General features: G+C 45.7%; 2 protein-coding genes across 8 annotated transcripts in view; one reads left to right on the forward strand and one right to left on the reverse strand.

Annotated features, from left to right (window-relative positions):
- LOC109881703 (protein RUFY3) overlaps positions 1–7,149 on the reverse strand; it is a 69,206-nt gene extending 62,057 nt beyond the window's left edge. For 2 of the 4 annotated variants that reach the window (XM_031816432.1, XM_031816451.1), the window contains exon 1: positions 2,452–2,941. In XM_031816432.1, the coding sequence (XP_031672292.1) occupies positions 2,452–2,725 (274 nt within the window). In that variant the 5' untranslated portion in view covers positions 2,726–2,941. Of the gene's footprint in view, positions 1–2,451; positions 2,951–7,084 lie in introns of those variants that run through there. The other 2 variants (XM_031816438.1, XM_031816444.1) reach the window with 2 other exon arrangements.
- Positions 7,150–8,429: 1,280 nt separating this feature from the next.
- The window catches only part of LOC109881705 (mitogen-activated protein kinase 1), a 55,658-nt gene continuing 42,988 nt past the window's right edge, over positions 8,430–21,099 (forward strand). For 3 of the 4 annotated variants that reach the window (XR_004207725.1, XR_004207723.1, XM_031816477.1), the window contains exon 1: positions 8,430–8,807. Coding sequence is in view for 2 of the 4 variants with exons in the window: in XM_031816477.1 (XP_031672337.1) it covers positions 8,662–8,807 (146 nt within the window). In the remaining 2 variants the exon portion in view is untranslated. The remainder of the gene's footprint in view (positions 8,808–21,099) is intronic. The other variant, XM_031816486.1, reaches the window with a different exon arrangement.

The following is a 21,099-nucleotide window of genomic DNA, read 5'->3' on the forward strand; positions in this document are numbered from 1 at the left end:
GCCTCTAGGAGGTAACCTAGCCACCTATAGCCTCTAGGAGGTAACCTAGCCACCTATAGCCTCTAGGAGGTAACCTAGCCACCTATAGCCTCTAGGAGGTAACCTAGCCACATATAGCCTCTAGGAGGTAACCTAGCCACCTATAGACTCTAGGAGGTAACCTAGCCACCTATAACCTCTAGGAGGTAACCTAGCCACCTATAGCCTCTAGGAGGTAACCTAGCCACCTATAGCCTCTAGGAGGTAACCTAGCCACCTATAGCCTCTAGGAGGTAACCTAGCCACCTATAGAATCTAGGAGGTAACCTAGCCACCTACAGAATCTAGGAGGTAACCTAGCCACCTATAGACTCTAGGGGGTAACCTAGCCACCTACAGACTCTAGGAGGTAACCTAGCCACCTATAGCCTCTAGGAGGTAACCTAGCCACCTATAGCCTCTAGGAGGTAACCTAGCCACCTATAGCCTCTAGGAGGTAACCTAGCCACCTATAGCCTCTAGGAGGTAACCTAGCCACCTATAGCCTCTAGGAGGTAACCTAGCCACCTATAGCCTCTAGGAGGTAACCTAGCCACCTATAGCCTCTAGGAGGTAACCTAGCCACATATAGCCTCTAGGAGGTAACCTAGCCACCTATAGACTCTAGGAGGTAACCTAGCCACCTATAACCTCTAGGAGGTAACCTAGCCACCTATAGCCTCTAGGAGGTAACCTAGCCACCTATAGCCTCTAGGAGGTAACCTAGCCACCTATAGCCTCTAGGAGGTAACCTAGCCACCTATAGCCTCTAGGAGGTAACCTAGCCACCTATAGCCTCTAGGAGGTAACCTAGCCACCTATAGCCTCTAGGAGGTAACCTAGCCACCTATAGACTCTAGGAGGTAACCTAGCCACCTATAGCCTCTAGGAGGTAACCTAGCCACCTATAGCCTCTAGGAGGTAACCTAGCCACCTATAGCCTCTAGGAGGTAACCTAGCCACCTATAGCCTCTAGGAGGTAACCTAGCCACCTATAGCCTCTAGGGGGTAACCTAGCCACCTATAGCCTCTAGGGGGTAACCTAGCCACCTATAGCCTCTAGGGGGTAACCTAGCCACCTATAGCCTCTAGGGGGTAACCTAGCCACCTATAGCCTCTAGGGGGTAACCTAGCCACCTATAGCCTCTAGGGGGTAACCTAGCCACCTATAGCCTCTAGGGGGTAACCTAGCCACCTATAGCCTCTAGGGGGTAACCTAGCCACCTATAGCCTCTAGGGGGTAACCTAGCCACCTATAGCCTCTAGGGGGTAACCTAGCCACCTATAGCCTCTAGGGGGTAACCTAGCCACCTATAGCCTCTAGGGGGTAACCTAGCCACCTATAGCCTCTAGGGGGTAACCTAGCCACCTATAGCCTCTAGGGGGTAACCTAGCCACCTATAGCCTCTAGGGGGTAACCTAGCCACCTATAGCCTCTAGGGGGTAACCTAGCCACCTATAGCCTCTAGGGGGTAACCTAGCCACCTATAGCCTCTAGGGGGTAACCTAGCCACCTATAGCCTCTAGGGGGTAACCTAGCCACCTATAGCCTCTAGGGGGTAACCTAGCCACCTATAGCCTCTAGGGGGTAACCTAGCCACCTATAGCCTCTAGGGGGTAACCTAGCCACCTATAGCCTCTAGGGGGTAACCTAGCCACCTATAGACTCTAGGAGGTAACCTAGCTACCTATAGCTTCTAGGAGGTAACCTAGCCACCTATAGACTCTAGGAGGTAACCTAGCCACCTATAGAATCTAGGAGGTAACCTAGCCACCTACAGAATCTAGGAGGTAACCTAGCCACCTACAGAATCTAGGAGGTAACCTAGCCACCTATAGACTCTAGGGGGTAACCTAGCCACCTACAGACTCTAGGGGGTAACCTAGCCACCTACAGACTCTAGGGGGTAACCTAGCCACCTATAGACTCTAGGGGGTAACCTAGCCACCTACAGACTCTAGGGGGTAACCTAGCCACCTACAGACTCTAGGGGGTAACCTAGCCACCTACAGACTCTAGGGGGTAACCTAGCCACCTATAGACTCTAGGGGGTAACCTAGCCACCTACAGACTCTAGGAGGTAACCTAGCCACCTATAGCCTCTAGGGGGTAACCTAGCCACCTATAGACTCTAGGGGGTAACCTAGCCACCTACAGCCTCTAGGGGGTAACCTAGCCACCTATAGACTCTAGGGGGTAACCTAGCCACCTACAGCCTCTAGGGGGTAACCTAGCCACCTACAGACTCTAGGGGGTAACCTAGCCACCTATAGACTCTAGGGGGTAACCTAGCCACCTATAGACTCTAGGGGGTAACCTAGCCACCTATAGACTCTAGGGGGTAACCTAGCCACCTATAGACTCTAGGGGGTAACCTAGCCACCTATAGACTCTAACTATAGACCAAAATTATTACATTTATTGAAACTCACTTTTCGTTTTGTTGGACATTCTTTCGATATTGAACTCATATTGAACAGGAGTGGGAGATGACAGTCCAGTCTTTGCAAATCGGATGTTGGCCGAACTGAGCGCCTCTTTAAAATAAATGACCGACGTCGGAGAGAAAGACTCATCCGGGGTGCCAGCAACATGTCCGTTTTTAGCTTGAATATGTACTCTGTCAGAGTCCCCCGTGGCGTCCAAACTTTGTGAAAGTTGTGGATCCTGAAAAGGGTACGATGATATCAGCCTCCCCTCGGCCATCTTCACTTCAAACTCATATGACTCGTTTCCAAAATAAAGCAGTGCAAAAGCAATATTGTAGCAAACTACTAGCGCATGACGGATATACACTTCGTTCGTTCACTTCTTTCTTACACGAAAGATTTAATAGATCATTTATTTTTCTGCAACCTGCTGTTTTTCTGTATAATTCTGCAGTCCAGTCTCCACAAAACCCGTATCTAATGAACTTCAAAGAATCGCAGTGCAGGCTATGACGTACACAAAACGTGACGCATAGCTGTCGTAAAGAAACCTTCTCATTGCCGAAACATTTTACACCAATGAAATGCATTAAAACACAACTTTATTACGAGGGTTTTTGTGTTTATGAAATTTTTTAAAATGATTTAAAAAAGGAGGCCTGTATAATGCAGAGAATATATACATATAAATTGCATATATGAGCCGATCAGAGTACACTGTAGACAGGATACTTATTTATGTAATAACATGACTTATATTATATAATTCAATTAAAAACAATTCATTTTAAAATGTCAATCCAATAACATTTGATGCAGCTGAGATTGTTTTTCATAGTTTGATATTTTAGCGCCCTCTGCTGACAAGCAGCACTCAATAGGCCTTCATGGTTGCTTTTACACCGTTAGTTTACATGGGCAGCCCAAATCTGATATTTTTTTCACAAATTGTTCTTTTAAACAATCAGATCAGCTTTGAAAAAAGCGCTGCTATGAAAAGCGCTGCCCTGATTGGTCGAAAGACCAATTAGTAGAAAAAACATCAGAATTGGGCTGCCTGTGGAAATGCAGCCATGAGTCCCAAGGTCTCGTCTATAGGGGAGAATCTCAATTAGTTTTGCTCGACTCCTCACGTCCTCCTCCGTTGTGGAAACAAATGTGCTTGTATGAAATGAGACTCACATTAGGTAAATTACGTTGACATGGGTGGAATTCGCCTGCTAACGAATTGACACTCTTCACCCATTCGACCACTTTCATGACTTATGGGGCGAACAGAAGACAATCAACAAATGGACATGCACTCAACACATCACTCACAGGAAGGACCTCAGCCACCTGTTCTCCCAGTACCACACAACACATCACTCACAGGAAGGACCTCAGCCACCTGTTCTCCCAGTACCACACAACACATCACTCACAGGAAGGACCTCAGCCACCTGTTCTCCCAGTACCACTCAACACCTCACTCACAGGAAGGACCTCAGCCACCTGTTCTCCCAGTACCACTCAACACCTCACTCACAGGAAGGACCTCAGCCACCTGTTCTCCCAGTACCACTCAACACATCACTCACAGGAAGGACCTCAGCCACCTGTTCTCCCAGTACCACTCAACACATCACTCACAGGAAGGACCTCAGCCACCTGTTCTCCCAGTACCACTCAACACCTCACTCACAGGAAGGACCTCAGCCACCTGTTCTCCCAGTACCACTCAACACCTCACTCACAGGAAGGACCTCAGCCACCTGTTCTCCCAGTACCACTCAACACATCACTCACAGGAAGGACCTCAGCCACCTGTTCTCCCAGTACCACTCAACACATCACTCACAGGAAGGACCTCAGCCACCTGTTCTCCCAGTACCACTCAACACATCACTCACAGGAAGGACCTCAGCCACCTGTTCTCCCAGTACCACTCAACACATCACTCACAGGAAGGACCTCAGCCACCTGTTCTCCCAGTACCACTCAACACATCACTCACAGGAAGGACCTCAGCCACCTGTTCTCCCAGTACCACTCAACACATCACTCACAGGAAGGACCTCAGCCACCTGTTCTCCCAGAACCACACAACACCTCACTCACAGGAAGGACCTCAGCCACCTGTTCTCCCAGTACCACTCAACACATCACTCACAGGAAGGACCTCAGCCACCTGTTCTCCCAGTACCACTCAACACATCACTCACAGGAAGGACCTCAGCCACCTGTTCTCCCAGTACCACACAACACATCACTCACAGGAAGGACCTCAGCCACCTGAGCCACGGCCTGTTCTCCCAGTACCATCAGAAGGCAGAGGCAGTGCAGGTGAATCGAAGCTTGGACCTGAGAGGCTGAAAAATAGCTTCTTTCTCCAGGCCATTAGACTGTTAAATAGTCACCACTATCCAGCCTGTACCCAGTAACCTGCCCTGAACTTTAGACACTGTTACTAGCCGGCTACCACACAGTACTCTACCCTGCACCTTAGAGGCTGCTGCCCTATATACATAGTCATTAAACACTGATCACTTTAATCATGTTTACATACTGTTTTACCCACTTCATATGTACATAGTGTATTCTAGTCAGGGCTCATCCTATATATGTCACGTTCTGACCTTTATTTTCCTGTGTTTGGTATTTAGTTAGTATGGTCAGTTCGTGAGTTGGGTGGGCAGTCTATGTTTGTTTTTCTATGATTTGGGTATTTCTATGTTTCGGCCTAGTATGGTTCTCAATCAGAGGCAGGTGTCATTAGTTGTCTCTGATTGAGAATCATACTTAGGTAGCCTGGGTTGCACTGTTTGTTTGTGGGTGATTGTCTATGTTGATGGCTTGTTTCAGCGCAGCTCACATTAGCGTCATGGTTGTTATTTTGTTTACTACTTTGGTATAGTGTTTCAGTGTTCAGTTCTTTCTTTATTAAACATTCAACATGAACACATATCACGCTGCATATTGGTCCTCCGATCCTTCTCGCCTCTCCTCTTCAGACGAAGAGAAGGACGACCGTGACAATATAACTACTGCTGTAAACACCTTTTTATCAATATACTGTCTATACTATCTGTACACACCATACTATATACAGTTGAAGTTAACATACACTTAGGTTGGAGTCAATAACTCGTTTTTCAACCACTCCACAAATGTCTTGTTAATAAACTATAGTTTTGGCAAGTCGGTTAGGACATCTACTTTGTGCATGACGCAAGTGATTTTTCCAACAATTGTTTAAAGACAGATTATTTAACTTATAATTCACTGTATCACAAACCCAGTGGGTCAGAAGTTTACATACACTAAGTTGACTGTGCCTGAAGACAGCTTGGAAAATTCCAGAAAATGATGTCATGGCTTTAGAAGCTTCTGATAGGCTAATTGACATCATTTGAGTCAATTGGAGGTGTCCCTGTGGATGTCTTTCAAGTCCTACCTTCAAACTCAGTGCCTCTTTGCTTGACATCATGGGAAAATCAAAAGAAATAAGCCAAGACTTCAGAAAAAAAATTGTAGACTTCCACAAGTCTGGTTCATCCTTGGGAGCAATTTCCAAACACCTGAAGGTACCACGTTTATCTGTACAAACAATAGCGCGCAAGTATAAACACCACGGGACCACCCAGCCGTCATACCGCTCAGGACGTAGATGCGTTCTGTCTCCTAGAGATGAATGTACTTTGGTGTGAAAAGTGCAAATCAATCCCAGAACAACAACAAAGGACCTTGTGAAGATACTGGAGGAAACAGGTAAAAGTATCTATATCCACAGTGAAATGAGTCCTATATCGACATAACCTGAAAGGCCGCTCAGCAAGGAAGAAGCCACTGATCCGAAACCACCATAAAAAAGCCAGACTACGGTTTGCAACTGCACATGGGGACAAAGATCGTACATTGTGGAGAAATGTCCTCTGGTCTGATGAAACTAAAATAGAACTGTTTGGCCATAATGACCATTGCACAAACAACCACAATACCTGTGACTTTGACCACATCCATTCTTCTACCTTTATGTTTGTTTTCCAATTTAGTCACAGACAGCACAAAATGCACAAAATACCACATTTTCTCTGTGACCACTATACTGTTCAGACAACCATAGACCCTGCCTATATCTTAAGTACTGGTAGACAAACATAGACCCGTCCTAGGTACTGGTAGATCTGAGACCCTTCCTAGGTCCTAGATAGTGGTAGATCTGAGACCCTTCCTAGGTCCTAGATAGTGGTAGATCTGAGACCCTTCCTAGGTCCTAGATAGTGGTAGATCTGAGACCCTTCCTAGGTCCTAGATAGTGGTAGATCTGAGACCCTTCCTAGGTCCTAGATAGTGGTAGATCTGAGACCCTTCCTAGGTCCTAGATAGTGGTAGATCTGAGACCCTTCCTAGGTCCTAGATAGTGGTAGATCTGAGACCCTTCCTAGGTCCTAGATAGTGGTAGATCTGAGACCCTTCCTAGGTCCTAGGTACTGGTAGATCTGAGACCCTTCCTAGGTCCTAGATAGTGGTAGATCTGAGAGAATAATAAGCATTATGGAAGAACTTCCACCTTGTATATTTGAGGGCAAGGTGGGGCAACATCCGTGTTTCTTATACCTGTCCAATCCTCTCAGATCTACAGAAGTAGGCCTACCTAGGAGCTGTTTCTGGACAGGGTCATTCATCTATTGATGGGTTGAAGTGGAAAGTTTTTCCTCTGAGATCTGTAAGAAGAAAGATCAATGCCCAATCAAAATCAAATGTTATTTGTCACATGTTTAGCAAATGTTATTGCAGGTGTAACGAAATGCTTGTGTTTCTAGCAGTAATATCTAACAATTTCACAACAATACACACACATCTAAGTAAAGGAATGATGAATTTAGAAAATATAAATATTTGGACGAGCAATGTCGGAGCGGTAAACAGGCAGTGGCTTGGGTGGTTGTTGTCCTTGATGATCTTTTTGGCCTTCCTGTGACATCGGGTGCTGTAGGTGTCCTGGAGGGCAGGTAGTTTGCCCCTGGGGATGAGTTGGACAGTTGCCGTACCAGACGGTGATATAGTCCGACAGGATGCTCTCAATTGTGCATCTGTAAAAGTTTGAGGGTTTTAGGTGCCAAGACAAATTTCTTCAACCTCCTGAGGTTGCCTTCTTCACCACATTGTTTGTGTGGGTGGACCATTTCAGTTTGTCCGTGATGTGTACACAGAGGAATTTTAAGCTTTCCACCTTCTCCACTGCGGTCCGGTTGATGTAGATAGGGGGGTGCACCCTCTGCTGTTTCCTGAAGTCCACGATCAGCTCCTTTGTTTTGTTAACGTTGAGTGAGAGGTTATTTTCCTGGCACCGCACTCCAGGAACTGCCAACTGCCTCAATCTGAAGATCACAGATTAACCCCTCATAATGATTCAATAATCTCAGATTATCATCATGATAATCCACAATAATACATACTCAGATTATCATCATGATAATCCACAATAATACATATTCATTATGGACAACAGTGGTTGTAAGCAATTCATGTCAATCTATAATTTGCAGTCATGCAATAAATATAGACCTGCAATGTAAGAATATCTGATATTATCCTAAAGGGTTGTGCCTAGTAATCTTCATCCTCATGGGCCTAATCTGTAGACAAAGGTAATTTGTGTTACAATGAGTTTGATTTATCCGGGTGATGTTAAAGATCTTCTCACAGCGAGGTTGTCGATCTTGTCTTGCCTCCTTGATCACATGACGCACTCCGTTATTTCCTGCAGCAGCCTCGGCTCAGCTCTGTGTATTCATTACGTCTTGCAACGGAAACCGTTTACCGCGTGTAAGAAGCAAACAGAGCAAACGGAAGGAAACGGGGAGGGGCCTACCTGAATGTGTCAAATAGAAGCCCTCGTTTTCGTTGCAAAACGTTTTACGTTGGGAGTAAACGCTTTCTGTTGCAAAAGGTTTTGCAACAGACCAAACATTTCGCAACAGAATCGGCGTAAATGAATACACCCATGCTCTTGCAGTAGCTAGCAGACTGCAGTCAGTGGAATCAGGCTTTGTACACGTTATAGCGCCGAGGAGCGGACAAATTACTTTTCTTACTCTCTTTCGCCGTTACTGAGGACTTCATACAGTCTCACTGTCTTGTATAACGTTATTACAGCGGTGACTTTTCGTATTTTCCCTTTCTTTTTGGCTGTGGAGAACGTGTTAAAAAATACAGCTAGTTTTCACAATGGCGACAGCAGCAGTATCTGCCAATGCTGGCAGCGGCCCCAACCCCGGATCTGGCGCTGAGTTAGTCCGAGGACAGGCCTTCGATGTCGGCCCTCGCTACCACAATCTCTCCTATATTGGCGAGGGCGCCTATGGAATGGTGTGGTAAGAAATATTTCCGTAGCATACCAGAAAGGCAGACATGTAGCCTCTCATCGTTACTGACGTTCATAAACCAGGGTTGGTTACTTTGTAGACTGTCTAGAATTATCTGCCTAACTCATATCTTTACTGACACATTGTAACGTGGAATCTCTGGTTTTGATACATTTGTTGCTGTGTTGATATTGTTTATTTTATTTATTTATTTTATTTATTTATTTTACCTTTATTTAACCAGATAGGCAAGTTGAGAACAAGTTCTCATTTACAATTGCGACCTGGCCAAGATAAAGCAAAGCAGTTCGACAGATAAAACGACACAGAGTTACACATGGAGTAAAAACAAACATACAGTCAATAATGCAGTATAAACAAGTCTATATACAATGTGAGCAAATGAGGTGAGAAGGGAGGTAAAGGCAAAAAAGGCCATGATGGCAAAGTAAATACAATATAGCAAGTAAAATACTGGAATGGTAGTTTTGCAATGGAAGAATGTGCAAAGTAGAAATAAAAATAATGGGGTGCAAAGGAGCAAAATAAATAAATAAATTAAAATTAAATACAGTTGGGAAAGAGGTAGTTGTTTGGGCTAAATTACAGGTGGGCTATGTACAGGTGCAGTAATCTGTGAGCTGCTCTGACAGTTGGTGCTTAAAGCTAGTGAGGGAGATAAGTGTTTCCAGTTTCAGAGATTTTTGTAGTTCGTTCCAGTCATTGGCAGCAGAGAACTGGAAGGAGAGGCGGCCAAAGAAAGAATTGGTTTTGGGGGTGACTAGAGAGATATACCTGCTGGAGCGTGTGCTACAGGTGGGAGATGCCATGGTGACCAGCGAGCTGAGATAAGGGGGGACTTTACCCAGCAGGGTCTTGTAGATGACATGGAGCCAGTGGGTTTGGCGACGAGTATGAAGCGAGGGCCAGCCAACGAGAGCGTACAGGTCACAATGGTGGGTAGTATATGGGGCTTTGGTGATAAAACGGATTGCACTGTGATAGACTGCATCCAATTTGTTGAGTAGGGTATTGGAGGCTATTTTGTAAATGACATCGCCAAAGTCGAGGATTGGTAGGATGGTCAGTTTTACAAGGGTATGTTTGGCAGCATGAGTGAAGGATGCTTTGTTGCGAAATAGGAAGCCAATTCTAGATTTAACTTTGGATTGGAGATGTTTGATATGGGTCTGGAAGGAGAGTTTACAGTCTAACCAGACACCTAAGTATTTGTAGTTGTCCACGTATTCTAAGTCAGAGCCGTCCAGAGTAGTGATGTTGGACAGGCGGGTAGGTGCAGGTAGCGATCGGTTGAAGAGCATGCATTTAGTTTTACTTGTATTTAAGAGCAATTGGAGGCCACGGAAGGAGAGTTGTATGGCATTGAAGCTTGCCTGGAGGGTTGTTAACACAGTGTCCAAAGAAGGGCCGGAAGTATACAGAATGGTGTCGTCTGCGTAGAGGTGGATCAGGGACTCACCAGCAGCAAGAGCGACCTCATTGATGTATACAGAGAAGAGAGTCGGTCCATTGTGCCTTTAGTCCAGTGAGTGAAGGCTCTTGTTACTTCTAGTCCAGTGAGTGAAGGCTCTTGTTACTTCTAGTCCAGTGAGTGAAGGCTCTTGTTACTTCTAGTCCAGTGAGTGAAGGCTCTTGTTACTTCTAGTCCAGTGAGTGAAGGCTCTTGTTACTTCTAGTCCAGTGAGTGAAGGCTCTTGTTACTTCTAGTCCAGTGAGTGAAGGCTCTTGTTACTTCTAGTCCAGTGAGTGAAGGCTCTTGTTACTTCTAGTCCAGTGAGTGAAGGCTCTTGTTACTTCTAGTCCAGTGAGTGAAGGCTCTTGTTACTTCTAGTCCAGTGAGTGAAGGCTCTTGTTACTTCTAGTCCAGTGAGTGAAGGCTCTTGTTACTTCTAGTCCAGTGAGTGAAGGCTCTTGCTACTTCTAGTCCAGTGAGTGAAGGCTCTTGCTACTAGAGGTTGACCGAATATGATTTTTTCAATGCCTATACCAATACCGATTTATTGGCGGACCAAAAAAAGCAGATACCGATTAATCGGACGATTTTTAAACATTTATTTGTAATATTGACAATTACAACAATACTGAATGAACACTTATTTTAACTTAATATAATACATCAATAAAATCTATTTAGCCTCAAATAAATAATGAAACATGTTCAATTTGGTTTAAATAATACAAAAACAAAGTGTTGGAGAAGAAAGTAAAAGTACAATATGTGCCATGTAAAAAAGATAACGTTTCAGTTCCTTGCTCAGAACATGAGAACATATGAAAGCTGGTGGTTCCTTTTAACATGAGTCCTCAATATTCCCAGGTAAGAAGTTTTAGGTTGTAGTTAATATAGTATTTATAGGACTATTTCCCTCTATACCATTTGTATTTCATTCACCTTTGACTATTAGATGTTCTTATAGGCACTTTAGTATTGCCAGTGTAACAGTATAGCCTCCGTCCCTCTCCTCGCTCCTCCCTGGGCTCGAACCAGCAACACAATGACAACAGGGACCCTCAAAGCAGCGTTACCAATGCAGAGCAAGGGAAACACCCACCCCAAGGCTCAGAGCGAGTGACGTTTGAAACGCGATTAGCGCGTGCTAACTAGCCAGCCATTTCACTTTACCAGCCTCATCTCGGGAGTTGATAGGCTTGAAGTCATGAACAGTGCAATGCTTGACGCACAACAAAGAGCTGCTGGCAAAAGGCACTAAAGTGCTGTTTGAATGAATGTTTACGCGCCTGCTTCTGCCTACCACCGCTCAGTCAGATTATATGCAATGCAGGACACGCTAGATTAAATATCTAGTAATATCATGTGTAGTTAACTAGTAGTTAACTTGTTACTTCTAGTCCAGTGAGTGAAGGCTCTTGTTACTTCTAGTCCAGTGAGTGAAGGCTCTTGTTACTTGTTGATCTTGGGTCAACTAAGCTTTGCCAACTCTAACGCCGATACATTTCGTATTCCATTAATTAAGTGTTTCTTCACTATTTCGGCGCATATGGCAAATTTTTTATTTAAATGTCACCCAGTTTTTTAAAATAAATATAGCCTATCATTTTGACTCGACAATTAATGTATCTTTTAATTTGATAAACTTTTCATTAAACCAACATGTCGGCGATGTCCATCACTGAGTGATTTATCAAAAATAACCACAGCTCAAGCTGATACTAGCTGTCTGCCTCTTAAGAAAAGAAATACTCAATGCCTGCATGCTTCTTTTAAAACCTCAAATCAAATGTCCTAATCTGTCAGCAGGCCTTAAACTAGTTCTCAAGAAAACTCGAAACATTTTTTCAGAGTTACTGGTAAGCTGGTTTCGGTAAAACACATACAACTGCAGAATTCACAGTCGTTCACGTTGTCTTGACATCGATTGTAGATGGTGATCAGAGTGCTGATGCGAGAAGGCGTTTGTATAGGGGCAGTGTATGAGCCAGTGTAATGCTTGATCTGAAAGTGTGGAGCCCTAATGGAGGGTGTGACGCGACCATTCAGCTCTGTACCTTCTTCTTCGATCGAATGCCAACTGCCGTTAAACCCCATGTTAATGGTGTATTACCACCACCAGCTACTAGTTCTCTCTCCTCCACTAGACTAGTTGTAAACCTCAGTAGTGTTATGAAAGTTGTTATTCATTAACTTTTCATAAACAGTAGTGACACTAATATAGTACCTGGTTTGTAACATCACATCTAGAATGTAAATAGAATCTCTCTCTCAATAGCAGTCTACATGTGTCATCTACTGTAAATAGAATCTCTCTCAATAGCAGTCTACATGTGTCATCTACTGTAAATAGAATCTCTCTCAATAGCAGTCTACCTGTGTCATCTACTGTAAATAGAATTTCTCTCAATAGCAGTCTACCTGTGTCATCTACTGTAAATAGAATCTCTCACTCAATAGCAGTCTACATGTGTCATCTACTGTAAATATAATCTCTCTCACTCAATAGCAGTCTACATGTGTCATCTACTGTAAATTGAATCTCGCTCACTCAATAGCAGTCTACATGTGTCATCTACTGTAAATAGAATCTCACTCGAGTAGAAGTCGACCGATTAATCGGAATGACCAATTTAATTAGGGCCGATTTCAAGTTTTCATAACAATCGGAAATCGGTATTTTTTGGCGCCGATTTCCGATTTACTTTATTTTTTATTATTATTATTATTATTATTATTATTATTATTATTATATATTTTTGTATTTTTGTATATTTTTTATATATCTTTATTTTACTAAGCAAGTCAGTTAGGAACACATTCTTATTTTCAATGACGGCCTGGGAACTGTGGGTTAACTGCTTTGTTCAGGGGCAGAACGACAGATTTTCACCTTGTCAGCTCTTGGGATCCAATCTTGCGACCGTACAGTTAACTAGTCCAACGCTCTAACCATTGCACTCCACGAGTAGCCTGCCTGTTACGCGAATGCAGTAAGCCGAGGTAAATTGGGTTAGGGTTAGGGTTAGAATGCAGTAGAAGCCAAGGTAAATTGCTAGCTAGCATTAAACTTATCTTATAAAAAACAATCAATCATAATCACTAGTTATAACTACTAATCCAGGTTAGCAGGCATTATTAACCAGGTGAAATTGTGTCATTTCTCTTGCGTTCATTGCATGCAGAGTCATGGTATATGCAACAGTTTGGGCTGCCTGGCTCATTGCGAACTAATTTGCCAGAATTTTATGTAATTATGACATACATTGAAGGTTGTGCAATGTAACAGGAATATTTAGACTTAGGGATGCCACCCACATTTAGATTTGGAGTAGTTATTCCCCTTGCGCTGCCGCGGCTTTTGTTGAGAGATGGGTAACGATGCTTCGAGTGTGGCTGTTGTCGATGCGTTCTTGGTTCGAGCCCAGGTAGGGGCGAGGAGGGGGACGGAAGCTATACTGTTACACTGGCAATACTAAAGTGCCTATACGTGTTACGGCTTTCTAGTGGTGATGAAGGAGAGTCGGACCAAACTGCAGCGTGTCGATTGCGATCCATGTTTATTAGACAAACGTAAAACACGAACTAAACACGAACACTACAAAAACAAATAAACGAAACGAAAACCGAAAACAGCCTATACTTGTGTCAACTAACATAAACAAGGACATCAAGACAAATAGGACAATCACCCACGACAAACTCAAAGAATATGGCTGCCTAAATATGGTTCCCAATCAGAGACAACGATAAGCACCTGCCTCTGATTGAGAATCACTCCAGACAGCCATAGACCTTGCTAGATAACCCCACTAGCTACAATCCCAAATATATACACACCAAAACCCCAAGACAAAACACACCACAATGCAAAAACTCCATGCCACACCCTGGCCTGACCCAATACATGAAGATAAACACAAAATACTTTGACCAGGGCGTGACAATAAGAACATCCAATAGTCAAAGGTATATGAAATACAAATGGTATAGAGAGAAATAGTCCTATAAATACTATATTAACTACAACCTAAAACCTCTTACCTTGGAATATTTAAGTCTCGTGTTAAAATCAAATCAAATCAAATGAAATAAAATGTATTTATATAGCCCTTCGTACATCAGCTGATATCTCAAAGTGCTGTACAGAAACCCAGCCTAAAACCCCAAACAGCAAGCAATGCAGGTGGAGAAGCACGGAAAGGAACCACCAACTTTCATATGTTCTCATGTTCTGAGCAAGGAATTTAAACGTTAGCTTTATTACATGGCACATAAATGGCACATATTCATTTATTTTCCAACACTTTGTTTTTGCATAATTTAAACCAAATTGAACGTGTTTCATTATTTATTTGAGGCTAAATAAATAAATAAAAATCGGCCGATTAATCGGTACCGGCTTTTTTGGTCCTCCAATAATCGGTATCGGCGTTGAAAAATCATAATCGGTCGACCTCTAATCAAGAGCAGTCTACATATGTCATCTGCTGTAAATAGAATCTCTCTCACTCAATAAGTCTACATGAGTCATCTACTGTAAATAGAATCTCACTCAATAGCAGTCTGCATTTGTCATCTAGAATGTAAATAGAATCTCTCACTCAATAGCAGTCTGCATTTGTCATCTAGAATGTAAATAGAATCTCTCACTCAATAGCAGTCTGCATTTGTCATCTAGAATGTAAATAGAATCTCTCACTCAATAGCAGTCTACATGTGTCATCTACTGTAAATAGAATCTCTCACTCAATAGCAGTCTGCATTTGTCATCTAGAATGTAAATAGAATCTCTCACTCAATAGCAGGTTACATATGTCATCTAGAATGTAAATAGAATCTCTCTCACTCAATAGCAGTCTACATGTGTCATCTACTGTAAATTGAATCTCGCTCACTCAATAGCAGTCTACATCATACACTGCAAGTCCCACCAAGATTGTTAGTGTGTAGTCACTTGCAGTCTGTCTCTCTCACACACACACACGCAAACACAACCACAAAGTGTGTGTGTTTTAGCTCATTGAGAAATAGTGGGAAGTGTCAGCAAATGGAGTCTCAGGTACCGTGAGGCGGCCCATCTGTTCTTCTAGTCTCCGTTATCGTGAGGAGGCCCATCTGTTCTTCTAGTCTCAGGTACCGTGAGGAGGCCCATCTGTTCTTCTAGTCTCCGTTACCGTGAGGCGGTCCATCTGTTCTTCTAGTCTCAGGTACCGTGAGGAGGCCCATCTGTTCTTCTAGTCTCAGGTACCGTGAGGAGGCCCATCTGTTCTTCTAGTCTCAGGTTCCGTGAGGAGGCCCATCTGTTCTTCTAGTCTCAGGTACCGTGAGGAGGCCCATCTGTTCTTCTAGTCTCCGTTACCGTGAGGCGGTCCATCTGTTTTTATTGTCTCAGGTATCGTGAGGAGGCCCATCTGTTCTAGTCTCAGGTACCGTGAGGCGGCCCATCTGTTCTTCTAGTCTCCGTTATCGTGAGGAGGCCCATCTGTTCTTCTAGTCTCAGGTACCGTGAGGAGGCCCATCTGTTCTAGTCTCAGGTACCGTGAGGAGGCCCATCTGTTCTAGTCTCAGGTACCGTGAGGAGGCCCATCTGTTCTAGTCTCAGGTACCGTGAGGAGGCCCATCTGTTCTAGTCTCAGGTACCGTGAGGCGGCCCATCTGTTCTTCTAGTCTCCGTTATCGTGAGGAGGCCCATCTGTTCTTCTAGTCTCAGGTACCGTGAGGAGGTCCATCTGTTCTAGTCTCAGGTACCGTGAGGAGGCCCATCTTTTCTTCTAGTTTCTGTTACAAGAGAGGGAAGGGTAGAGATTGAATTGAGAGAAGGGATATAAACGGAAGGGAGGGAGAAAGAGGGTTTGTAATGAAGAAAGAGAAGGGTAGAGAGAGAGAAGGGTAGAGAGAGAGGGAGGGAGAAGGGTAGAGAGAGAGGGAGGGAGAAGGGTAGAGAGAGAGGGAGGGAGAAGGGTAGAGAGAGAGGGAGGGAGAAGGGTAGAGGGAGGGAGAATGGTAGAGGGAGGGAGAATGGTAGAGAGAGGGAGGGAGAATGGTAGAGAGAGGGAGGGAGAATGGTAGAGAGAGGGAGGGAGAATGGTAGAGAGAGGGAGGGAGAATGGTAGAGAGAGGGAGGAGAGGGAGGGAGAATGGTAGAGAGAGGGAGGGAGAATGGTAGAGAGAGGGAGGGAGAATGGTAGAGAGAGGGAGGGAGAATGGTAGAGAGAGGGAGGGAGAATGGTAGAGAGAGGGAGGGAGAATGGTAGAGAGAGGGAGGGAGAATGGTAGAGAGAGGGAGGGAGAATGGTAGAGAGAGGGAGGGAGAATGGTAGAGAGGGAGGGAGAATGGTAGAGAGGGAGGGAGAATGGTAGAGAGAGGGAGGGAGAATGGTAGAGAGAGGGAGGGAGAATGGTAGAGAGAGGGAGGGAGAATGGTAGAGAGAGGGAGGGAGAATGGTAGAGAGAGGGAGGGAGAATGGTAGAGAGAGGGAGGGAGAATGGTAGAGAGAGGGAGGGAGAATGGTAGAGAGAGGGAGGGAGAATGGTAGAGAGGGAGGGAATGGTAGAGAGGAGAGGGAGGGAGAATGGTAGAGAGGGAGGGAGAATGGTAGAGAGGGAGGGAGAATGGTAGAGAGGGAGGGAGAATGGTAGAGAGGGAGGGAGAATGGTAGAGAGGGAGGGAGAATGGTAGAGAGGGAGGGAGAATGGTAGAGAGAGGGAGGGAGAATGGTAGAGAGAGGGAGGAGAATGGTAGAGAGAGGGAGGGAGAATGGTAGAGAGAGGGAGGGAGAATGGTAGAGAGGAGGGAGAATGGTAGAGAGGGAGGGAGAATGGTAGAGAGGGAGGGAGAATGGTAGAGAGGGAGGGAGAATGGTAGAGAGGGAGGGAGAATGGTAGAGAGGGAGGGAGAATGGTAGAGAGGGAGGGAGAATGGGTAGAGAGGGAGGGAGAATGGTAGAGAGGGAGGGAGAATGGTAGAGAGGGAGGGAGAGAGAATGGTTAGAGAGGGAGGGAGAGAGAATGGTAGAGAGGGAGGGAGAGAGAAGGGTAGAGAGGGAGGGAGAGAGAAGGGTAGAGAGGGAGAGAGAGGGAGAAGGGTAGAGAGAGAGAGAGGGGAGAAGGGTAGAGAGAGAGAGAGGGAGAAGGTAGAGAGAGAGAGGGAGAAGGTAGAGAGGGAGAAGGGTAGAGAGAGAGAGGGAGAAGGGTAGAGAGAGAGAGGGAGAAGGGTAGAGAGAGAGAGGGAGAAAGGGTAAGGAGAGAGAGGGAGAGGGTTAGAGAGAGGGAGAAGGGTAGAGAGAGGGAGAAGGGTAGAGAAGGGTAGAGAGAGGAGAGGGGTAGAGAGGAAGGAGAAGCGGTAGAGAGAGAGGGAGGAAGGGTAGAGAGAGAGGGAGAAAGGGTACGAGAGAGAGGGAGAAGCAGGTAGAGAGAGAGGGAGAAGGGGTAGAGAGAAGAGGAGAAGGTAGAGAGAGGAGGGAAGGGTAGAGAGAGAGGGAGAAGGTAGAGAGAGAGGGAGAAGGGTAGAGAGAAGAGGGAGAAGGGTAGAGAGAGAGGGAGAAGGGTAGAGAAGAGGGAAAGGGTAAGAGAGAGAGGGCGAAGGGTAGAGGAGAGAAGGGTAGAAGGGGGTAGAGAGAGGGAGAAGGGTAGAGAGAGAGGGAGAAGGGTAGAGAGAGAGGGAGAAGGGTAGAGAGAGAGGGAGAAGGGTAGATAGAGGGAGAAGGAGAGAGAGAGGGAGAAGGGGAGAGGGAGAAGGGTAGAGGGAGAGGGAGAAGGGTAGAGGGAGAGAGAGGGAGAAGGGTAGAGAGAGAGAGAGGGAGAAGGGTAGAGAGAGAGAGAGGGAGAAGGGTAGAGAGAGAGAGGGAGAAGGGTAGGGAGAAGGAGAGAGAGAGGGAGAAGGGTGGAGAAGGAGAGAGAGAGGGAGAAGGGTGGAGAAGGAGAGAGAGAGGGAGAAGGGTGGAGAAGGAGAGAGAGAGGGAGAAGGGGAGAGAGAGAGGGAGAAGGGTAGAGAGAGAGGGAGAAGGGTAGAGAGAGAGGGAGAAGGGTAGAGAGAGAGGGAGAAGGGTAGAGAGAGAGGGAGAAGATTAGAGAGAGAGGGAGAAGGGTAGAGAGAGGGTAGAGAGAGAGGGAGAAGGGTTAGAGAGGGAGAAGGGTAGAGAGAGAGGGAGAAGGGTAGAGAGAGAGGGAGAAGGGTAGAGAGAGAGGGAGAAGGGTAGAGAGAGAGGGAGAAGGGTAGAGAGATGAGAGGGAGAAGGGTAGAGAGAGAAAGGGAGAAGGTTAGAGAGAGAGAGAGAGGGAGAAGGTTAGAGAGAGAGAGGGAGAAGGGGAGAGGGAGAAGGGTAGAGTGAGAGAAGAGTAGAAACTGAGGGAGGGAGAGAAGGATAGAGAGTGAAGGGTAGAAACAGAGGGAGGTGAGAGAAGGGTAGAAACGGAGGGGTGCGTGGGCCCTGTCATGAAACATCCCCTGACTGTAGGTTTTAGTTGCTTGCTTCCTTGAATTCCACCCTCCTGCAGGAACAAGTGAGACAGCCAGGGTTTAGGCTATGGCTGTGCCCTATGGTTCCTGGTCAAATGGAGTGCACTACGTAGGGAAAAGTGTGTAATTCGGGATGCAAGCTACGTCTCTGTGGAGCCAGCCAGGCAGGCAGGGAGCAACATGACTGCACTTGGCACGCTCTCTGCATTTTCCAGCTTGCCCCTCCCAGCCTCCCTCCTGCACTGAGCAAACACACACCAACCCTCCCTAACCCTAATCACCCACTCACCTTTCCCTGTGTGAACACAGAAGCAGTCTTTTTCTGTACTACTAATTTTGGAAGGACAGAAAAGTAGACTGCTGGTTTAGGCCGGTCTGTACAGAGTCTTCAGGAAGGATTCACACTGGTTTAGGCCAGTCTGTACAGAGTCTTCAAGAAGGATTCACACTGGTTTAGGCTGGTCTGTACAGACAGGAAGGATTCACACTGGTTTAGGCTGGTCTGTACAGACAGGAAGGATTCACACTGGTTTAGGATGGTCTGTACATAGTCTTCAGGAAGGATTCACACTGGTTTAGGCTGGTCTGTACAGACAGGAAGGATTCACACTGGTTTAGGCTGGTCTGTACAGACAGGAAGGATTCACACTGGTTTAGGATGGTCTGTACAGAGTCTTCAGAAAGGATTCACACTGGTTTAGGCCGGTCTGTACAGACAGGAAGGATTCACACTGGTTTAGGTCGGTCTGTACAGACAGGAAGGATTCACACTGGTTTAGGCCAGTCTGTACAGACAGGAAGGATTCACACTGGTTTAGGCCAGTCTGTACAGAGTCTTCAGGAAGGATTCACACTGGTTTAGGCCGGTCTGTACAGAGTCTTCAGGAAGGATTCACACTGGTTTAGGCCGGTCTGTACAGAGTCTTCAGGAAGGATTCACACTGGTTTAGGCCGGTCTGTACAGAGTCTTCAGGAAGGATTCACACTGGTTTAGGCCGGTCTGTACAGAGTCTTCAGGAAGGATTCACACTGGTTTAGGCCGGTCTGTACAGAGTCTTCAGGAAGGATTCACACTGGTTTAGGCTGGAGCACAATACCCCATAATATCAAAGTTGAATTTAATTTTTAATTTTTTAGAAATGAATTACAAATGAAAAGCTGAAATGTCTTGGGTCAATAAGTATTAAACACCTTTGTTATGACACGCCTAAATGTGTACAGGAGTAAACATATGCTTAAGTCACAATTGTATGTGTGGGGTACACAGATGAGGTAGTCATTCAACAATCATCAACACTATTACTGCACACAGAGTGAGTCCACTTTATCATGTGACTTGGTGTTGCTCAGTCGGGTGAGGGACAGTATCCCCTTTGGAATCAGACCTAACTGCCATTTCCTGCAATCTGGAGCTTTAAGTGATATTTAAACACAGTGAAATATTAAAACATATTTAATGGAATTATCCCAGTAATTTCATTTCTTAGCCAATAAAAAGGAAAAATACTGTTCTGTTAAGGAAACGTGGAAAATAGAATTCAGAGCTTTCTTTGAAAGATTGTGAGGTGGTAGACTGTTGCTAAATGATTGCCGCTGCTGTCTGGGTCTCTGTTACCCGTGCTGTCTAGCTGTCTGGGTCTCTGTTACCCGTACTGTCTAGCTGTCTGGGTCTCTGTTACCCGTGCTGTCTAGCTGTCTGGGTCTCTGTTACCCGTGCTGTCTAGCTGTCTGGGTCTCTGTTACCCGTGCTGTCTAGCTGTCTGGGTCTCTGTTACCCGTACTGTCTAGCTGTCTGGGTCTCTGTTACCCGTGCTGTCTAGCTGTCTGGGTCTCTGTTACCCGTACTGTCTAGCTGTCTGGGTCTCTGTTACCCATACTGTCTGGGTCTCTGTTACCCGTACTGTCTGGGTCTCTGTTACCCGTACTGTCTGGGTCTCTGTTACCCGTACTGTCTGGGTCTCTGTTACCCGTACTGTCTGGGTCTCTGTTACCGTACTGTCTGGGTCTCTGTTACCCGTACTGTCTGGGTCTCTGTTACCCGTACTGTCTGGGTCTCTGTTACCCGTACTGTCTGGGTCTCTGTTACCCGTACTGTCTGGGTCTCTGTTACCCGTACTGTGTAGCTGTCTGGGTCTCTGTTACCCGTACTGTGTAGCTGTCTGGGTCTCTGTTACCCGTACTGTGTAGCTGTCTGGGTCTCTGTTACCTGTACTGTCTAGCTGTCTGGGTCTCTGTTACCCGTGCTGTCTAGCTGTCTGGGTCTCTGTTACCCGTGCTGTCTGGGTCTCTGTTACCCGTGCTGTCTGGGTCTCTGTTACCCGTGCTGTCTAGCTGTCTGGGTCTCTGTTACCCGTGCTGTCTAGCTGTCT

This window comes from Oncorhynchus kisutch, linkage group LG3 (genome assembly GCF_002021735.2).
Source record: "Oncorhynchus kisutch isolate 150728-3 linkage group LG3, Okis_V2, whole genome shotgun sequence".
Taxonomy (NCBI): Eukaryota; Metazoa; Chordata; class Actinopteri; order Salmoniformes; family Salmonidae; genus Oncorhynchus; species Oncorhynchus kisutch.